The 18,562-nt window shown below is 60.9% G+C and overlaps 1 protein-coding gene across 5 annotated transcripts in view; it reads right to left on the bottom strand.

Annotated features, from left to right (window-relative positions):
• Positions 1-504: 504 nt before the first annotated feature.
• The window catches only part of CARD11 (caspase recruitment domain family member 11), a 106,565-nt gene continuing 88,507 nt past the window's right edge, over positions 505-18,562 (bottom strand). For 4 of the 5 annotated variants that reach the window (XM_059896604.1, XM_059896603.1, XM_059896605.1 and 1 more), the window contains 14 exons: positions 17,250-17,332; positions 16,099-16,199; positions 15,028-15,080; positions 12,781-12,913; positions 12,041-12,242; positions 11,502-11,628; positions 8,938-9,178; positions 8,199-8,295; positions 7,717-7,812; positions 6,062-6,197; positions 5,100-5,279; positions 4,612-4,736; positions 3,057-3,172; positions 505-1,182 (listed from right to left, as the gene is read on the bottom strand). In XM_059896604.1, coding sequence (XP_059752587.1) covers positions 978-1,182; positions 3,057-3,172; positions 4,612-4,736; positions 5,100-5,279; positions 6,062-6,197; positions 7,717-7,812; positions 8,199-8,295; positions 8,938-9,178; positions 11,502-11,628; positions 12,041-12,242; positions 12,781-12,913; positions 15,028-15,080; positions 16,099-16,199; positions 17,250-17,332 — 1,895 coding nt within the window. In that variant the 3' untranslated portion in view covers positions 505-977. The remainder of the gene's footprint in view (positions 1,183-3,056; positions 3,173-4,611; positions 4,737-5,099; positions 5,280-6,061; positions 6,198-7,716; positions 7,813-8,198; positions 8,296-8,937; positions 9,179-11,501; positions 11,629-12,040; positions 12,243-12,780; positions 12,914-15,027; positions 15,081-16,098; positions 16,200-17,249; positions 17,333-18,562) is intronic. The other variant, XM_059896606.1, reaches the window with a different exon arrangement.

Genomic DNA, 18,562 nt, shown 5'->3' with positions numbered 1-18,562 from the left:
AAGCCTTTGCTGTCTGCTGTGGAGGGAGTGTGGCTCCTGGGCCGTGGGCAGTAAGCCCACGGGAGGGCCTTAGCCCCCGTGCTGCTTCCTGAACTGAAAGAAGGAGCGAGGCTGCATCACGTAGGATGCTACCTGCCCAGACAGACGGAGCACACATGCCGGGGAGCGGAGTCAGGAGGGCCTAGCCTGCGGCTGCAGCCTGGGGACGCAGGGGTGTAGACAGCGAGACCTTCCCGGCAGCCTATGAAAGGGGGGGGGCCCTTCCCAGGGTGACGATACAATTTATCGTCCAAATCAGGACGCATCTTAGTCAGAGGGGGTGCTGTTAGTGATCAGCCCCAAACCCAGGCGTACATCAGGCCTGTCCTGGGAAAGCTGGGATGCACGGTCACCCTACCTTCACCCTGCATATGACACGGGGCCTGACCTGAGCTCGCTGGGGGTGGTTTGTAGGTGAGGAAGGGTGCAAGAGCCGAAAGCCTCTGCAAACTATTAAACAATTGGTTGAAAACAAGGAATTGGAGAAATTTTAATGCAAGAAAAATAACAGCACGGCACACCTCCCCTTCTGCCTGGGAATGCGCTTATCCTGTGTCCCGAGGGCTGGGGGATGCCTGGCTTTCAGGTCCCCTCCCTACGGGCAGCACACCTATTCCACGCGTGACATTCAACTGCTGTTCCGGCTTCCAGGGGCCGCTGGCCTCCGACCTGGCTCTGTGTCCTTCGTGGGGTCCTGTCTCCCGACTCACGCCCGCAGGGCTGGCCGTCTCAGCGGGTCAGCCCTGGGTGGAGTGGACGGCTCCCTGCTCCCTCCCGACCAGCATCTGCCCCCGGGGGCCTTCCTGGAGGGCCTCCCTCAACGGGAGGACAGAGCCCCCAGGCCGTCTAGGCAGCAGGACGCCCCTCGCCCCTCGGCGCGGCCCCGCGGGATCCGGACCCCCTCCCGAGTCCCGCTGGGACTCAGCGGTGCCCCCGCCTCACAGCTGGTCCTCGTCCACCCAGACGGTCTTGCGCTGTTCGTCCCCGATCTTGTCCTTAATGACGCGGAGCAGGTCCTCCACGCTGCCCCACATGTCCGCCTCCACGCTGGCGTACAGGCACGGCAGGGCCTCCAGCTCCTTCTCCTTCAGCCGGCACAGGCGCAGGAACTCCTCCTCCGTCTCGGGCCGGGCCAGCATCTTCCTGCAGGCGGTCGGAGGGCGAGGGAGACACACAGGGGCGTGGTTTGGCTGGGCGGACCCGCGCTGCGGGACCCCCCTGTGCTGCCGCCCACCCCCCGGCCACCCCACCGACGCTGCCTTCCCTGCTTTGTTTCTCCATCGCGTCTACCACTTAGCACCTTACGCACTGTCCCCTTTTATTCTGTTCATTAGGGAATCCTAAGAGGTGGGGACTTTAAAAAAAAAAAAAAGTCTTTTTAATTGTGGTAAAGTACACGTAAAATAAAATTTCCCATCTTGACCACTTGTAAGTGTGCAGTTCAGCAGCGGTAAGTTATTCGCAGCGATGTGCATCTCCATAACTTTCTCATCTTGCAAAACTGAAACTCTACCCATTAAACAATCACTTCCCCCTCCCTCTCTGGCACCCACCCCTCTACTTTCTGTCTCTGTGCATCTGACTCCCCCAGGGACCTCGTAGAAGTGCAAGTGCACAGCGTCTCTCCTTCTGTGTCTGGCTTGTTTCACTGAGCATCATGTCCTCAAGGTCCAGCCATGTTTCACCATGTGTCAGCTTCCTTCCTTTTTAAGGCAGAATCATATTCTCTCATAGGGATGGACCACATTTTGTTTATCCATTTATCTGTCAGTGGACACTTGGGTGGCTTCCGCCTTTTGGCTACTGTGAATAATGCCGCTGTGAACATGGGTGTGCAAATACCTCTTGAAGACCCTGCTTTTAATTCTTTTGAGTATAGACCGAGAAGTGTGATTTCTGGATCACATGGTAGTTCTACTTTAATTTTTGAGGAAACTCCTTACTATTTTCTGCAGCAGCTGCACCCTTTTACGTTCCCAACCAGCAGTGCGCAAGGGCTCCAATTTCTCCCCATCTGGGCCAACACGTGTGAGTTTCTGCTTTGTGGACAGCAGCTGTCCTAACGTGTGGGAGGTGGTGAGGGGGGGTACTCTGCACTCTTTTGCTCACTCATGGGGTCCCAGGCCTGGCACTTAACAGGCGCTCAGTAAACATTTGGGGAGAGAATGGAGTGGCCTGACCTCTCTCAGTGTCAGCTGCAGTTGTGTTGCAAGGAAGGGTGGGGATCAGAGATGGTGCCACGTGACAGGCAGGCCACGCCCCTCCCCAACCTCAGCATCACCCTGATTTCCTCTTCCTATCAAATCTCACCGCTAACCCTTCAGCAATCACACAGGCCCGACCTTGAACACGGACCCAGAATCAGGCCTTTCCTCATCGCCCGCCGGGCAGGATGTGGTCCCAGCATCGCTACCCCTCGTGTGGGTTGTCACGATGCCTGTGTCTCAACACAGCAGCCAGCGGGGCCTTTACATCCCTTAGTAGATTAAGTCACTCCTCAAAACCGTCAGTAGCTCCCGTCTCACTCAGAAGGAGACGTCACATCCTTCCGTGGCCGACACGGCCCGGTGTGGTCTGGACCCCCTTCGGCCCCAGGCACCTCTCACCGCTCTGCCCGGCACACTGGCCTCCTCTGGGCCATCCCCGCCTGGGGGTCTGGGTGCCAGCTGTGCCCTCTGCACCTGCCCGGCCTGGCCTCGCTGTGGTGGGTCCTGCTCCAATGCTGGCTTCCCGGACCACCTGGGTCCCAGGGCGCCCCCATCCCTCCCGGCACCCATCCTCCTGGACGTGTTTTACGTGTGTGTGTGTGTGTTACTGTCTCCGTTGCTGGAGGGGTCAGGGCCATGTCCCCCTGGACTGGGGACTGACCCCTCGATAAGGATTCACTAAAGGGATGCTCGGGGGAGGGGTGGGCCCAACACAGCCAGCTGTTCTTGGCGGGAACCCCAGAGGCTTGGTGAGGCCGGGGGAGAGGACGGCTGCTTTAGGGCCCCTGCAGGCAGGTCCCAGAGCCCTACCTGAACTTCTTGATGTTCTTCTCCGACACCCGGACGAAGAGCACGATGGGGTAGATGCGGGACTTGATCAGGTCCCTGGTGCAGCTGATCCCGGCCTCCAGTAGACAGTGCTTGTTCTGCGGACACAGTGGCCGGCGGTCGGCGGGGGCCCATTGCCTCCTCGGCCTGTGTGGGTGCCTGGGGCGGGTCCACCGGGCAGGGTCTGGCTCCACGGGACAGAGCCGGGGGCGAGACAGCCCCGCGTGCCCCCGCTGAACCAGAGAACGACCCAGGCAGAACCCAGCCTCTGAGAGACAAGGCCCCCCGTCCGGACACCTGGCTCCCCCTGCACAGGGATGGGTGCTGGCAGAGGCCCGGCACCCAGTCCGGGGTGAATCAGGCAGTGTGCGTGAGTCTTAATAAAAACCCAAGTCAGTGCGGAGAACACCTGCTACTCTATTCTGCCTGCGGAGGCGCTCTTGGTACTAGGACGGGGGTAGAAAACACAGGGAAGGTGAGGCGGCTGGATGGTCCCGGGAGGATGTAAGGGTTCTCAAGCACGACTCCCTGAGGCCCGGAGAGCGCATCGTTTCTGAAGAAGGACGATCCCTGTTTTGTTGAAGGTGCCACTTAAACCTCTGCACTGAAACAGAACTTGAATATAGGAAAGTGCACGTTCTCCTAAGCCTGCAGCTCAGTGGATTTTCACAAACTGAACGTGCCGGTCGAACCAGCACCCAGGTCCAGTGGCAGAGATGGCCAGCCCCAGGCCCCTGTGCCCCCGGTCACTGCTCCTCTGTCTCGCCAGCATTAGCAACTGCGGGATTTCTAACAGCACAGATTCTTGGCTGGTAACCCCTTCGCAGCTAAAATGTTCTCAGCTCCAGCCCTGCCCACTCACTGTCTATCCGGTCCGGCTGTCACAATTCCCTAAGCTTTAATACCCAACAAACTCTTCAAGGCTGGCTGACAGCTCTGCCCGTGCCTTGATCCGTGTGACAACGCGGGAGGGTGCGGGAGTGACCATCAGCTGGGCGGCAAATTCAGAATTTCCGGCTGGACTCTTGCTCCTGCCGTCCCCCAGGTCACCGTCCCAGACTCCGGGGCCGTGACCATCCTCGTGGGCCGAGAGCCCCGCCTTCACCCAGCCCTGGAGCGAGGAAGAACTCCACGCTCAGGGCCGGCCAGGGTCTCAAGGTCTGGCTCCAGAAGACTCCAAACTGCGTGCAGACGCCTTTTCTGCATCACTGCCAAGAACCCTTCTGAAGGCCCACTTCCCCCATCTGGCGAGCACGGTGCCTGTCGCCCGCTTGCTCGCCATCTCTGGCCCCCGTTATCACAGCCAGGCGCGCACACATCCCTGGACAACGCGGACCAGAGGACCGGCACCAGGAAGCCATCAGAAATACAGGAGGTTCCAAATATAAACGCACGGCAGAGCCGCAGGACAGGGCCTGGAGGTGTCAGCACATGGTAGAGGGAGAGAGGAAGAAGGTTCCCCACGGGAAGGTGACAGCATCGCCCTCTCCATGGCGCACGTGGCTCACGAGCCCTGCCAGCCTCCAGCCGGCCTCACCTTGGCCGCCACAGCCTCGATGTGGGCGGGAACGACACATTCAAAGGAGTTGGGGTTCTTCTCTCGGGAGTAGATGATGGTCTCTGTCTTCTGCTTTCTGAGGAACTCGTCTCTCGTGACAACATCTGTGGGGAGAGGGGCCAGTCCTGAGGGCAGCACCGGTGGTCTCGGGCCGACTGTCTCGTCCAGGCTCCTCCGCCCTGCTTCCTGGGCTCGCAAGAGCTGCATGTCTGACCCCTTTCTGGCCACGTTTAAGTGAATCTCATCTCCTTCACTAGACCCCGAGGCTTCCCAATTGAGGGCAAGGTCAGGGTCACACTTTACAGTCCCCACGGCAGCCAGCCATCCACACCCTTCCATCCGCTCCTGAGCCCTTGATGCAGGAGGAGGGGGAGGAGGAGGAACAGGTCGAGGAGGGGGAGGGGGAGGGGGAGAACGGGGAGGGGGAGAACGAGGGGGAAGAGGGCAGCCTGCAGCGGGGAGCCCACCTGGCTTGCACATGGTGAACTCCATCGCGCCCCCTGAGTTGAGCAGCTTCTGGACCAGCGCCTTGGCCAGCATGGTGGGCGTGAAGAGGACGGGCCGGCGGCGCTCGCAGTGGAAGGCGCGCACCAGGCTGTAGGGGATCAGGCTGAGGTTCCTGCCGAGCTCGCTCTCGGGGTCCAGCTCTGGTAGGGGACAGGGAAGGGCGGGCACTGACTGGGGCAGGGGCAGCCCGGGTGCCCTCTCAGCTCCATGGAGCCTTGAAAACCATTTGGGAGTGGGGACGGGACACCGGGGGCTAGTTCTCAAAAACCGCTGTACAAATCGACGCAAGCCAGCGGCCCAGAACGCCCTTCCGCCATCCAGGCAAGTTTACGGGTGACCTGTGGACCGGGCTGTTTCGGGAGCTGGGCCAACAGCGCTGAGCCAGGGAGACGGCCCTGCTCACGGGCCAGGAGGCGCCGGCAAGAAGCGCGTAACGCCCTCCAGGCGCTAAGCTGTCCAGGGAGGGCCTGGGCTGAGGCTGGGGTGGAGAGGCGCCCCTGGCCCTCGTCACCGTCAGCGCTGGGGCCAGCGTGGCCCTGGGAAGGCTGGCTCGCCGCCGGCAGGGCCTTCTGCAGGGGACTGCGCACCGGGAGGCCCCTCGCTGGCTTCACGATAAACGGCAGTCGGTGCTCAGCAGGGAGAGAATCAATAAGTAAACGCTCCACGGCAAACAGCTCCAAATAACACGAGCGTCTGGGCTCAAACCAAGTACGGCGGGCGTCGGTCGGGGGAACTTGGCAGGATGCGCCCGGGCGGCTGTCGGTCCTCCTGGCCAGGGCCGGGCAGCTCCTCCCTAGGTGATACCCTTGCTTTGGAGGGAGCAGCCGTCCCAGCCCCACTCTCGGGGGCCCCCCGCGGCCCGCCCAGACCCCTGAGGCCGCCGGGCGTGCGTGGGGCGGGGGCGGGGAGGTCGGCACCACACCTTCCTGCTTCTCGGTCAGGAGCTTCGTGGCGTCCAGCGAGGACCGGGCCAGGCTCCCCCGCGGGCTCCCCGAGACGATGCGCACGCGCTCGTGGCTGTTCATCCGCTTGTACTTGTTCTCGGACCTGCTGACGAACTGCGGACAGACGGGAGCGGGTGGAGGACGGCGGAACCCGGGCTCGGGAGACCCCCGTTCAGATCCGGGCTCCGCCCCGGGCGCCTGGGTCAGTCACGCCCCCGCTCAGCACAGGGGACACCTAGCAGGTGGCACACCTTCTTTAGCTGTCTGGGACGCCGTCAGCAGGCAAGTAAGCGAACAAATGCTCACACCCTCTTCCCCGGCTGGGCGTAACCTGCCAGGGGGCTGGTCCCAAGCAGGCCCTCAGTGGAGCCCCCCTGCAATCCCACCCACATCTAGGGGATCCACGGGCACTGTGGGGCCTGGAGCGCTCTGGCTGTGGAAGACCCCTGGCCGCCCCCAAACGGCCCACCCGGCGGGGGGTGCAGGTGACTTCACCCCCTGCCTCGGCATCCCCGAGTCTTCCGGGGGAGTGCCTGCGCCCTTCCACCATTCAGAGTTGAGTCCTGGAGGGCGGAAAGGCACGCCCAGCGGTGGGCACCTTACTCCCTGGGCTACTTTGAGACTCTCCACGCCCCCCCTCTGCGGGGAGGAAGGTCCAGGGAACCGGGATGTCAGCCCTGCTCTGTTGTTAACCGGCCTTCGAGCAAGTCCCCCCAAAACTCAGGGTTTTGGACTCATGCATGACGTGTGGGCACAAAAACGTGTGGTCTCACGTGGTCCTGCCTTCAGGGGTGCCTCGGACTTCACCAGGGTTCCCTTCCACCTCCGTAGGTGTCTTTCTGCTACCTGTTTGCCTCTGCCTGGGTTTTGGGGTCACACCGTGAACCATTTCTCTGGGTTTCCTATGTTCCAACATTAGGATGGAGCAGTGGAGTGACACACTAGCTCTGCTGGGGCCTAATTAGCACAGCGCCAACACAGGAACATCCTTGCGGGGCTACATCTTAATAGTACTCTCAGCTTTTGTCAACTGGTGATAGAGAAAAAGGCTGCACGAATTGCTTCTGCGTTTATGTGAAATCACTTCTGAACACATCACCCATGAGGCTGTTCAATGTTCCTCGTATAACGATCCATGCCAAAAAAAAAAGAAAAAAAACCTCTTAGAATCAAGTACAAGGGAAAAATTTTTCCTGGTCCCAAAGAGCTAAAACGTTTTGGCACCAGATAAGATTTAAAGACTCTGCTGGGTTTCCCTTTCTTCCCTGGCTGCTAGGATGCTCAGAGATAAATTTAATGCTCAATCTGAGGACCTGGATATCTGGAACGTTTGTTTTCCTCTCCTCACTTCTCCATTAATATTTGAGCAGCTAAGATGTTTAACTTTCTTTTAGCCCTAAGTTTGCTCAAATCTTTTATGAAAGCGAGGTTTGCTTCCAACAGCTGCAGACTGTCTACTGACCCGTCACTGTGAGGATAAAATGCGCAGAAGATGTAAAAGGTGCTGTGAAAAGCTGCAAGTGGGGGACAAACACAGAGCAGTGCTGTTCTGATACAGCCTCTTCTCGGTAGGGAGAGGGCAGGGCTGTGGCACAACGTGGATGAAGGTCAGCAGGCGCTCCGAGAGCTTTACCTGAAGGAGCTGGCCGAAAAGGAAACTCGCTCGTGAGAGGCGGGGGCTGACCCGGGGGTCCGCAGTGGGAAGTGGTTCTTCCGGCTGCAGGGTGTTCTGAAATCAGTTTATCAACCGGTCAGACCCGCTGGCATACTGATGCCGCTGAGAACGGGAGACTCTCGGCTCCCAGCCCCGCCCCGTGCTCACGGCGGGAGAACATCCGTCGTGCATCAAAGCACTCCTGACAGGAGAGCAAGCTCAGGGGGTGAGAGGGGCCTCAGGACTTGTTCCAGCAACGACCAGAGCCGGCCGAGGGGAGCGTGCACCGCAGCTGGGGAGGGTGCAGAGGTGGGGCTCCTTCTGGGGGGGGCGGCCCCTCCCTGAGGAGCCCGGTTCCTTGCAATCCACCATCCCACGGAGACGGATAGCTCCCACTCGGGATCCCCTCCAAAAAGAGCCCGGGAGGTGGTGTGAAGCCGGCGGGGTGCTGGGTGACCTACCCGGAGGGCCCTCAGGGTGTGGTGGGCCGTGTCCACCTCCTCCCGGCTGCCCCGGTGCATCAGGCGCTGCAGCTTGACCAGGAGGAGCTGCTGGGCTCTGGGGAGGGGAGAGGGGAGGGCGGAGCCTCAGGGGCTGGAGAGACCCCAGGGCCGAGGCTGGGGAAGCCGGCGGGGGCCTGGCCCGGGCAGGGGGCTCTATGCAGGGTGTGAGCTCTGAGCCCCAGGGATACACCAGGGAGGACTGGGCACTGAGCATCGGGTCTTGAATCCTGCCTCTGGCGCTGACTCATCGTGGTACTGGGGCAAAGTCGCTTAACTTCTCTGAGCCTCGGTTTCCTCATCTGTAAATCGGGTCTACTGACGCTGGCCTTGCAGGGCTGGCCTGGGCAGCAGAGTCAGAGCCTGTGGATGCTTTATAGATGCCCGGGGCGTCTAACCAGGGGCAGGCTGATGTTCAGCCCTTGGCGACTACTGCCATATAATTACAGAACGATGTTGGGGAGATGGGCTACGGGAGAGATGACTGTCGAACACAGGGAGCATGAACTCAGGCTCTAAGCTGTCCAGTAATGATAGAAAGACGGAGCTCTGGGATTTAGTGAAGCAACGGGATTTAAGAGAGCAACATTCCTGGGGGGCTTCAAAGAGGAGGAGGGAATGGGGGGCGGTCACCGGTCGGCAGGCAAAGGCTCCCCGCCGTGAGCCCCTCTGCTGAGCTGCATGGCCCCCTCGGCCTCACCGGCTGTAGCTGGGGATGGTGCCCATGTCCAGGTCGTGGTCCGTGAAGGGGTCGACCCGCGCACACAGCCACTCATGCTTGTCCTGGTACATGGTGTCGCGTACGTGCACGACGTCATCGCACTTCAGGGACATGGAGCAGGCGTCCAGCTGGCTGGAGATGTTCAGGTTGAGCCGGATGTAGAAGGAGTCCCCCGACGTGATCAGGCCCTCCTCCATGTCCTTCAGCAGCTTCCGGTACCCTGTGGAAGGAGAAGACGCAAAAGCCATCGGTGAACGGCCTCCCACTGCTGGGCTCCCCACGGATGACACCCCCGTGATGCGGTCCTCCCATCACAGGGGCGTGGTTAGGGAAACGTCTGTCCTCCCCGATGAGTGAGCCGCTGAGTTACTGATGGCTTTCTCTGTCTTGGCTGCCAAAAAGCTCAGAGAGAAATTCTGTGCCAAGTTGCAGCAAATCTAGGACCTCTGCTGCGATCTCCATGTCCCTCCCTACCGAAACACAGTGCTTGTGTTTTATCATTTTTTTTCTTTAATTGATAGGTAACTTACATGCAGTAAACCCCATCATCCTTAAGCATTCCACACGATGGATTTTCACAAATGTCTAGACCTGGGTAACCACCACTCAGAACCTTCCCTCATGCCCAGGTCAGAACCCTGCAGTGGTAACCTCTATGCTGACCGCCAGCAGCACAGGTGAGCTCTGCCTCGCTTCATATAAGTGGAAGCAGACGGTACGTGCTCTCCGGCCAGAACGTGCCTGGCATTCACTGCACAACGTCACGCCTGTGAGATTCAACCGCAATGCTGCAACGTAGCATCGTGTGTTCTTTTTTTTTTTGATGTGGACCGTTTTCAAAGTCCCCATTGAATATTGCCTCTGTTTCATGTTTTGGCTCCTTGGCCACGAGGCATGTGGGATCCCAGCTCCCCAACCAGGGATCGAACCCACACCCTGCCACATTGGAAGGAGAAGTCCCAACCACTGGAAAGTCCCGTGTGTTCTTTTTCGTTGCTGTAGAGTATTCCACACGGTGCTGATTTATCCTTTCCCTGGTGTGCACATTTATCCCATTTCCAGTTTTCGGCTACTATGGATACCTCTGCTATGAACACTCTTATACCTTTGTGGACGTATGTACTCATTTCTCTTGGATGTATTCACAGAAGTGGAATTACTAGGTCACTGATCGTGTATACATTTAACTTTAGTAGATACTGCCAAATGGTTTTCCAAAGTGGTAGGACCACGGCACACGTTTTAACCTTAGTTAACACCATTGCCCTTTAGTGTGAAACTTTATGACTCCTTTTGGAAGGAAGCGAGGCATAAAGCTATGAATATAATAAATGCAGTAACTTTCAGCAAACGTCCAAGACATAAATCCATAATATAAATCCTGAAATCAGCCCCACATGCAGACAGCCATAACACAGTGGAAGCTAAAGCAGTCCTAATCGCCAGGCCCAGAAACAGTTCCTCAAATGCTATTTCTCACAGGCCACACCTCACACGCCAGGGAGACTTGAGCCAGCAGGCCTGTCTGATCACCTTTCATGGAGAGACGGGGATTCCTGGTTGGGCCCTTCCCACCCACCTGGGCGGAGTTAACACCAATCACCATCTGAGCGCTCCACCAGCGGGGAGGAAAGGCCCTACAAACGGGATCCTGCCAGAGGGAACCCTTCTTCCACTGAATTCCAGACGCAGGGCTGCTGCTACACAAAGCCAGGGGGCGCTGCTCATACTGGGCTCTACGGCACTGGGGCTGGAGGGCAGGGCAGCGCCCGGAGACTTTGGGATGCCAGCCTGGCAGAGGGGAGGAGCCCGCCTGCAGGAGGAGAAGGCTGGGCCCTGTGTTTGGGGACAGAGCATCATTATCACCTTCCGCACTGACCGGGCACTGCCGGGAAGGGGCACGGGCAAGCAGGCGGCAGTGGGGAACGGCTGGAGAGAGAGTGGCTATTTATGCTCTGTTGAAACATTCATGAGCCCCTGGTGGTTAAAAATAAGATCCAGCTGCAGAGATAATCATGCAGGAAGAAACCCAGAGGTGAGAAGGAGAACTCAGAGTTTGGGAGAAGACAGACGCTGCCGAGGAGTCTGGGCCGAGAAAGAGGAGACACCGTGAGAAAGCTGCCGAGGGGCCAGATGAGAAGGGGGTGAGCCCCGGCTGTCCCGCAGCAGACGGCCTGGCCGCGGTGTGGCTCAGTGGGCCTGCGGGTGCCGGAGCGGCCACCCCAGAGTCACTGCCTACGTCAGGGCCGGGAAGCCCGAGAGAGAAGACAAACCTCAGCCTTGCAGAGCAAGGGAGGGGCTGGCCAGGCAGGGACGTGGCCATTGGCCAGCAGTCCGCTTGTGGCTGGACGTGCCGTCTCCACCGTGAGTGGGGCAGAGGCCCGAGGCATGCCGGGGCAGGTTTGTGCCCACGTGTGTCCCCGCGTCTGCCCTTCCCGCCCCACACCTGCCCCCTCAGTCCTCCTGGCGGGGCCGGGACTGCCCTCCTCCTGCTGAGCAGCTGAGCGAGGGGAGGGACCTCCCGCCCCGTCTGGGGTCTTCACCTTCCTGGTTGACCTTGTAGTGCAGCGTGACGGGACCACTGCACCTCTGGATGGTCCAGTGCGCCTCCTCCTTCGTGCACGTCTCCAAGGGGACGCTCTGCTTCTCGCCTTTGATGCAGCCTTCTAGCTAGATATCAAAGACACATTGTCCTGCTTGGGCTCCGCGGCGAGGCGAGCGGAGCCGCAGGGGTGAGACTGCCCCGCCGGGAATAAAAGCGCCTCTCCCCCAACAAAGACCAGCTCAGCGCCGCTGCGGGAAAAAAGCATCGCACCGAAATGGGGCTCACGTGCCTCCCGTCCGCCGCCCGGAGCACGTGTGCGCGCGCACGGGCTCTAGAAACACGAGCAAAGAGTCGTGGAGAGAAGGGCGCGGGGAGGGGCTTCCAGAGAGGAGCTGACAGGCCCGCCCCCCCGCAGCCCCTCCTCCCGGCCGGGAATCCGCAGCTTAACGCGGGCGTGGGGGTGGGGGTCCCTGCGCTGTCAGCCGCAGACGCGCGGAGGAATCAGAGCTGCCGCCTCCCCCGGCCCCAGCCCCTCACCAGCAGCAGCTGGAGGCCCTCGCGGAGGCCGGCCTTCTCGGCCAGGGAGCCCAGCTTGACCGAGTGGACGAAGCTCCCGCTCGCGTTGCCCCCGAGCAGGGTGAGCTGGGACGTGAGGCTGTCGCCGCTCAGCGTGGTGTGCTGCACCGAGGGCCCGGGGCCCCGCACGTGCCCCACGGACGTGACAGACGGCCGGAAGGGTCTGGGTCGGGAGATAAGGCGGGGTTAGGCAGCTGTCGTTAGGACTCCCGGCCGGGACGCCCGGAGAGCGGGGCCTGGGCTGCGGCGTCCCCGCGAGTCACAGCAGCAGGCACCTTAGGAGAGAGCTGGCGACCGGCTCCTGCGGTCACGGCACAGACGAGAAGCAGGGGCCCCGGGAGACACTGCCACCGTGGGACTGAGGTCACACGCGCCCCGGCTGCTCACCGGGAAGGCCGTGTGGGCACAGCCCAGCGGGCTTCGGGGAGTCACCGGCGGGGCCCGGGGCCGGTCCGACATCGGAGTCCCGTTCCTTGCCTCTACCAGGCTGTGTGGCCCCGGGCAAGCCCCTTCCTACATGGGCCTGACTGGGGGTCGGGGTAGTGGTTTCTGACTTTGGGACACTATGATTCCCAGACTCTGATTCTAGAACACGGGTGATGTGGACGATCCCCTCCCCTGTGCAGGGGATCGAGGGGTGAGCAGCCTTCCCCTCATCCCTGCCCCCCACCCCAGCCTCCCCTTTCCCGTGACCTCGGTACCTTTCTAGAGAGAACTTCCTAAACATGAGGTTGACCTGCTCCAGGTCATAGGCGTCCAGGCCCTCAGACTGGTGGGAGGAGGAGGAGGAGTGGATGGAGGGGGGTCCAAAGGAGTACCGCTCGTGACTGTCATCTGCAAAGGAGCAACGGTCGGACCCTTCAGGCCCCCGAGTGGTCGATGGAGGAGGGAGGGCAGCCCATGGACTTCCTGAGATGGCCGAGGGGGGTCAGGGCGGGCCCTCCAGCCCCTGCTCCTCCCTCTCTGCCTCCTGGGAAATCCTCCCTCCCCGGATGAGGGAGCAGCCTCAGTCAGCTGGGTCCCGGAGACCCTGGGGGGTACAGGGTCCAGTCCTGACATCCTCTCCATCAGAGTCATTCCTCCGCCTCCAGGGGGGAATCTGGAAAGGGGTCGCCATTAGCAGACACTTGTTCTGCTTTGGAATCGGGGTCCAAATTTTCATTTGGGGATCTCAGGTCTAACCACCATCTACCGGCCTCTATGGGTCTGGGGCGGAGCTGCAGGAGCAGCGTCTGGACGGAGTAAGGAAGCCCCCTCTCCTCCCAGCTCAGCGGAACCCCGAGCCCCCCAGGGAAAGACGCCCACCCCGCACAGCTCAGGCCGCTGGGACGGGAGATCCGCAAGCCCTGCTCTGGGCTGATAACAAAGGCATCTCTGCAGAGAGAATCTGTCCCGACACTGCAAAACGCTTTGGACAGCTGCCCAGAATTCTCTTCCCAGCTCTCCCCTTTCCAAACTCCTTGAGTTCTTCCCATTACCCAGCCTCGATTAGGTGCCGACCTCTCTTTAACACTTGAAAGCTTCTGATGGTCCCCAATTAAGGAGAGCCACTAATCTTTCATTTTATCTGCTGGCAGCCTGAGCTGGCGGGGGGTGGAGGCAGGCTGGCGGGGGCCCTGGAACCGAGGGGGCTGGCAGGCCACACCCGGAAGATTCTGAGCCTGTCTCCATGCTGCCAGCTCCACGGGGCCCGAGGACGCTGCCACCATCCCAAGGCGCCGAGCCATCTCCCGAGAAGCCAGAACCCTTCCTGTTCTTCTCTCTCCCGTCCATCCAGTCAGAAGCTCAGGTCTGGGGACTTCCCTGGTGGACCAGTGGGGAAGACCCTACTCTCCCAATGCAGGGGGCCCAGGTTTGATCCCTGGTCTGGGAACTACATCCCACATGCTGCAACTAAGAGTCTGCGCGCTGCAACTAAAAGATCCCACATGCCTCAACTAAGACCCAGTGCGGCCAAAATAAATAAAGGATAAAATAAATAAATATTAAAAAAAAAAAAAAAAAAGCACCAGCTCAGGTCTGCAAATCTGCATTGGCCTCCCCACTGGTTCTCAACTATGCCACCACAGTCTCTGCCACAGCAAGAACTCAGGGACACAGCTTTCTGTGTCCCATGCAGCTGTAACAGGGCCTGGTGAGGTGCAGGAACTCAACGTGTGCTGGGCCTCGCGGCTGTGAGGGGCGGTGGCTGGCGGGCGCTGCGTGCATGCTTACTCCCCGGAGACGGAGCCTTCGTTTCCGGCTCTGCGTGGCAACATGCTGGGCCAAGGGAATATCCCCTCCATCACACCAGCTCTGCCCGTGGGGTGGGTTCAGGGCGACCACACCCCCTCCAGTCTCCCCAGTGCCTGCCTGCCCCACACCTACAATTTCAGGGGATGAAAACCAACCTTAACTGCCGCCCCATCTCCATCCCAGGGCCCCGGCCCCAGGCCTGCCACTCGTCTCGCTGAGGTTGGTTAACAGCTTAATTAACACCTGGCTTCTCAAGAGGTCTCCCTGCTTCCGGTCCCTCCTCCACCACACTCCTCCTTAGTCTCCCTAAGACTCTGTTTCTTCATCTGCAAAACGAGGACAACTATGGCATCTCTGAAAACAGCTGCTGAGAGTCACTGGAACTGAATCACAGTGCTTGGCTACAATCACGAGAGCTATGCTTTCTTAAAAACCCGGACCTAACTCTGCTTCTACACCCAGCATCGGGATGGTTCCTGCTGTCTGCACACCTTGGGCCGGATTCCTCAGGCGCTTTCCGGCCCAAGCCGCTCAGCGGGCGGAGGCCTGGCTTCCTTGTGCACAGACAGCCCTCTCGGAATCCACTCTGCACGCGTTTCCTGAGGACCTACTGTGCACAAGGCTTCGCCCCAGGCAGGCCCTGCTGGAGGATCAGGACGTGGCCGACGTGGCCGCCACACCTGTGGCGCCTCTCAGATCTTCTGGGAACCTACCGTCAAGGTCTAAGGCATCGAAGCCACCGCTGTCATTGTCTTCTTCAACTGTGCTGCAAGACATAAGGGGGGGACAGGGGAGCTCTCCTGACTGTGTGTGCAGGTGGGCAAGGGAGAGTGAAGCTTCCGGAACGTTCCGGCTGTCCGAGAGGCTTTGGTTCTGAGAGGGCAGGATGGGCGGGGGAGGAAGGTCAGCAGGTGGGTGGAGGGCTGTGGGCCCTGGGAGGGCTGCACGAGGCTGGGTGCTTTGCTGGGAGGGCAGGGCGGCCCCGGAGCCTGCAGAGGCCACATGAGCTGGTGTGAGGACGGACATGAAGACCTGGTGAGCAGAGTCCCCGACAGCCCCACCTGCTCCTTCCCACTCATTCCTCTCCCCGGACGCAGAGCGCTTAATAGCGTTTATACTCGGACGGGCTGCACCGTGTGACGGGCCCAAAGAGCTGAGCCTCCCTCGGACAGGACTGGACGGGGGTGAGATGTGTGTTCCAAGAGTTCTAAGCTGTCCCTGTATGGTTCCTGCGACGCAGTAATGAGGCCCCAGCCAGGTGGCTGGCAGGACCCAAGTTGGAGATCCAGCCCCGCCGGCCACTCCTTGGTCTGGCCCTTCTAGGAACCACCACCAACCTCTGACTCCGAACATAAGATGCGAAATATCCGGCTGATTGGAAACATCTGGATGCCCAGGCATATCGCTACTGTGGTTTCCACACTGGGGACACTGATGGTCTCCAAGCAGTGAGGAAAGGGGAGAGGGAGTAGGAATGAGGGGGACCTTCGCAGGGTCCCTCACTCTTTGGCAGAAAAAGCCAAGCTCTGGAACCATGGGATGGAGAAACCTGATTTCTCGGTAGCAGGGGGCAAAGTGATGTTGGTTTCATCATTTGCTAGCTAGCTGGGCGGCCCTGGGAAAGCCATGTCCCTTCTCTGAGCCTCAGCCTCCTCATCTGTAAAATGGGCACCATCCTGCCTATATTTCAAGCTTCCCTTAAGGACTGCAGAGTTAGTTCAGGGTCGAGCGGCACAACAGGCACCAGGAAAATGTCCCATCTCCTCCTTCCACCTGTCACCCACCTCCGATGAGGCGCATCTTCCTTATAGCGTCTGACGATGGAGTCGTTTCCTGGGGGCTCGGCCATGATTGACATGATGCTGGAACGGCTTCGATGGGGCTGCTTCAAACACACACACAGATGTGTTACAGGGAGCTGGATATTTATACGCTGCGCCTCCGCGGGCATAAATATTATATACACACGGACTAAATTTAACTCAGATGCGTCCCCGCCTGCTACACAGGCAGTGTGGGCCCGCAAGCCGGTTCTCAGCGGCGACCTTGGCCGGAGAAGGCTCGTGCTCGGCCTGGGGCGGCCGGAGCCACCAAGCCTGGTGCACATCTGCTCGCCCCGGGAACAGGAAGCGGGGAGGCGGGTGGGAACCCGAGAGGCGGTCCTTGTTTGTGCCCAGCACAGGCTGAGTTCTGTCCCCAGAGCTGCCCAGCCTTGGGCACCTGCTCTGGACGAGAGGAAGACCTCTGGGGCTGGCGGATGCCCCCCCAGACAGCTTGGCTGCTGGAGGGTGGCCCTCTGAGACGAGGCCCACTGGCTCCCGGCAAGGAGCCTGAAATGCCTGAAATGAGAGCCTGGGATTTCCCCTCCCAGAGCTGGGCTCAGACAGGAGTCATTCCTTATCACATCTCTCTCCTCCGGGGCCTGATGTTGGGAGCTGAGCTGACCAGCTTCCCAGGGCTTCCCCTCGGGGTTAGAATTTCTAATCCCACGCCTCCTGCTGCCTGGCCGGGGGGAGTGACACCGCAGTGGCCGCGGCGACCCTGCCCGGCTCCGCGCAGCTGGGCTGGAGGGAGGCGCGTGGGCGCCGGGCAGGCCTTGCTCTGCCGCTCCGGCCCCCGCCGGCTGCCCCCCTCCAGCGGCCGGAGTCGCCAGGGGCTGAGAAGCGGCTGCAGGGTCGTCAGCCACCTGTGCCACTCGCCGCAGCCCCGCGGAGGCCCGTCTCTTCCGCCCACCGAGTGTTAAATTGGGAAAGGAGGCGGCAAGAAGGTGTAAATACATCGTGAGGCCAGGAGACATCGAGCAGGGCCTGGGCTGCAGCCCCGGGAGAGGAAAGCAAGCGGGCCGGGCCCGCGGGGCGGGCGAGGCCAGGGTGGGGGGCCTGGCCCAAGCTCCGAGCCGGAACGGGGAGCGGCGCTGAGGGCCCTCCCTGCTCACCATCTTGGAGAAGGAGGTGGTGACGGGCAGCGACCTGGAGGAGCTGGGGCTGGCGTCCATGACATCTTCTTCGTGTCCCCTCCCTGTCCTCGGCGAACCAGGCAGGAGGCGCAGATGGAAGGGCCGGGGGAGAATGGGGAGGGAAGGGTCAGTGAGAGCCTGAGGCACTGCGCCCCTGGGGGCCGTCCTGTCCGGTGGGGCGGCCTCCTCTCCCCTCTGCTTGAGGAAGAGCCGGGTCTTTTCACCACCACGTCCCTCCCCCCACCCAGGCCCAGGGCGGCCTCGTCAAGGCTGGACGATGCCCTGTCCTGAGGACCGAGGTGGGCATCCCGGCTGGCACTCCGTGTGCAACAGCGGGAACTGGGGCCGGAACGTCCCCACTCAACAGCCTGACTGGGGACCGGGGCCGATGGGCGGGGTGTGCTGCCTCCCGTGGCCCCTGTGCTCCTTCGAGGCTGCCTGGGGGCTTCTGCACACTCCTTTCGGCCCTCGTCTTGCTGGAGGGGAGCGGTCAGCTCCCCCATCCACAGCCCCACGCGCTGGTGCGTGTGCGTGCGTGTGCGTGTACGTGCACAGCCAGCCGCACACGTGCACCCCGGTCCGTGGCGCCCTCGAGGGGACGAACCACAGTCCCCTCCCTGGCCCAGCGCCCCACGTCAGGCAGCCGGCAAAGCTCCATCTCCGCTGCACCCCTTTCCCTCTCCTCGGCACAAACGCCCTCTCCACTTCTGCAGGCCCCAGGCCCTTTACACCTCCCTTCTGTACAAGGTCCCTAAAACACCTGGTCTAGCCACCAGGGAAGTGGCTCGGCCCCCACCCTAGGGCTCCCCTTCCCCCGGTGTCCCCGCCAGGCGCAGCCCAGATCTGGACCCCTGGCTGCCCTGCTCTCCTTGGAGGGATGAAGTCCGTGAACTCGGGCCTGGCCGTCAACCTCTGCGGGCTCGTTCCCGGCGCCGTCCTGCTCTGACCCCAGGAGGCAGCACAGCTTTCTGTATCACACGCTTTCCAGGCTGCACGTCCGTGTCTCTGCTTCCTGCTCCGCCCCGGGGGACCCTTCCGGAGGCCGTGCCCAGCGGCCTCAATTCTCCCTTTTCTAGGCCCCGTCTACACATGCCCTTCTTGACAGATCCTTCTCCAGCCTTCTTCCAACCGCTCTCTTGGGTGTCCAGAGCCACATTCCACCTCCTCACCCATGGCCCTGCCCGAGTACGTGGGCTCTGGAAGCATCTACGTGCACCTGCCAGCACCTGGCACACAGTAGGTGCCCGGTTTCACCCAGGCAAACCCTCGCTAGCCAGTTGTCGCTCCAGAGT

The sequence above is a fragment of the Balaenoptera ricei genome, chromosome 15 (assembly GCF_028023285.1).
Source record: "Balaenoptera ricei isolate mBalRic1 chromosome 15, mBalRic1.hap2, whole genome shotgun sequence".
NCBI lineage: Eukaryota > Metazoa > Chordata > Mammalia > Artiodactyla > Balaenopteridae > Balaenoptera > Balaenoptera ricei.
This window is presented reverse-complemented; position numbering and strand designations above follow the sequence as displayed.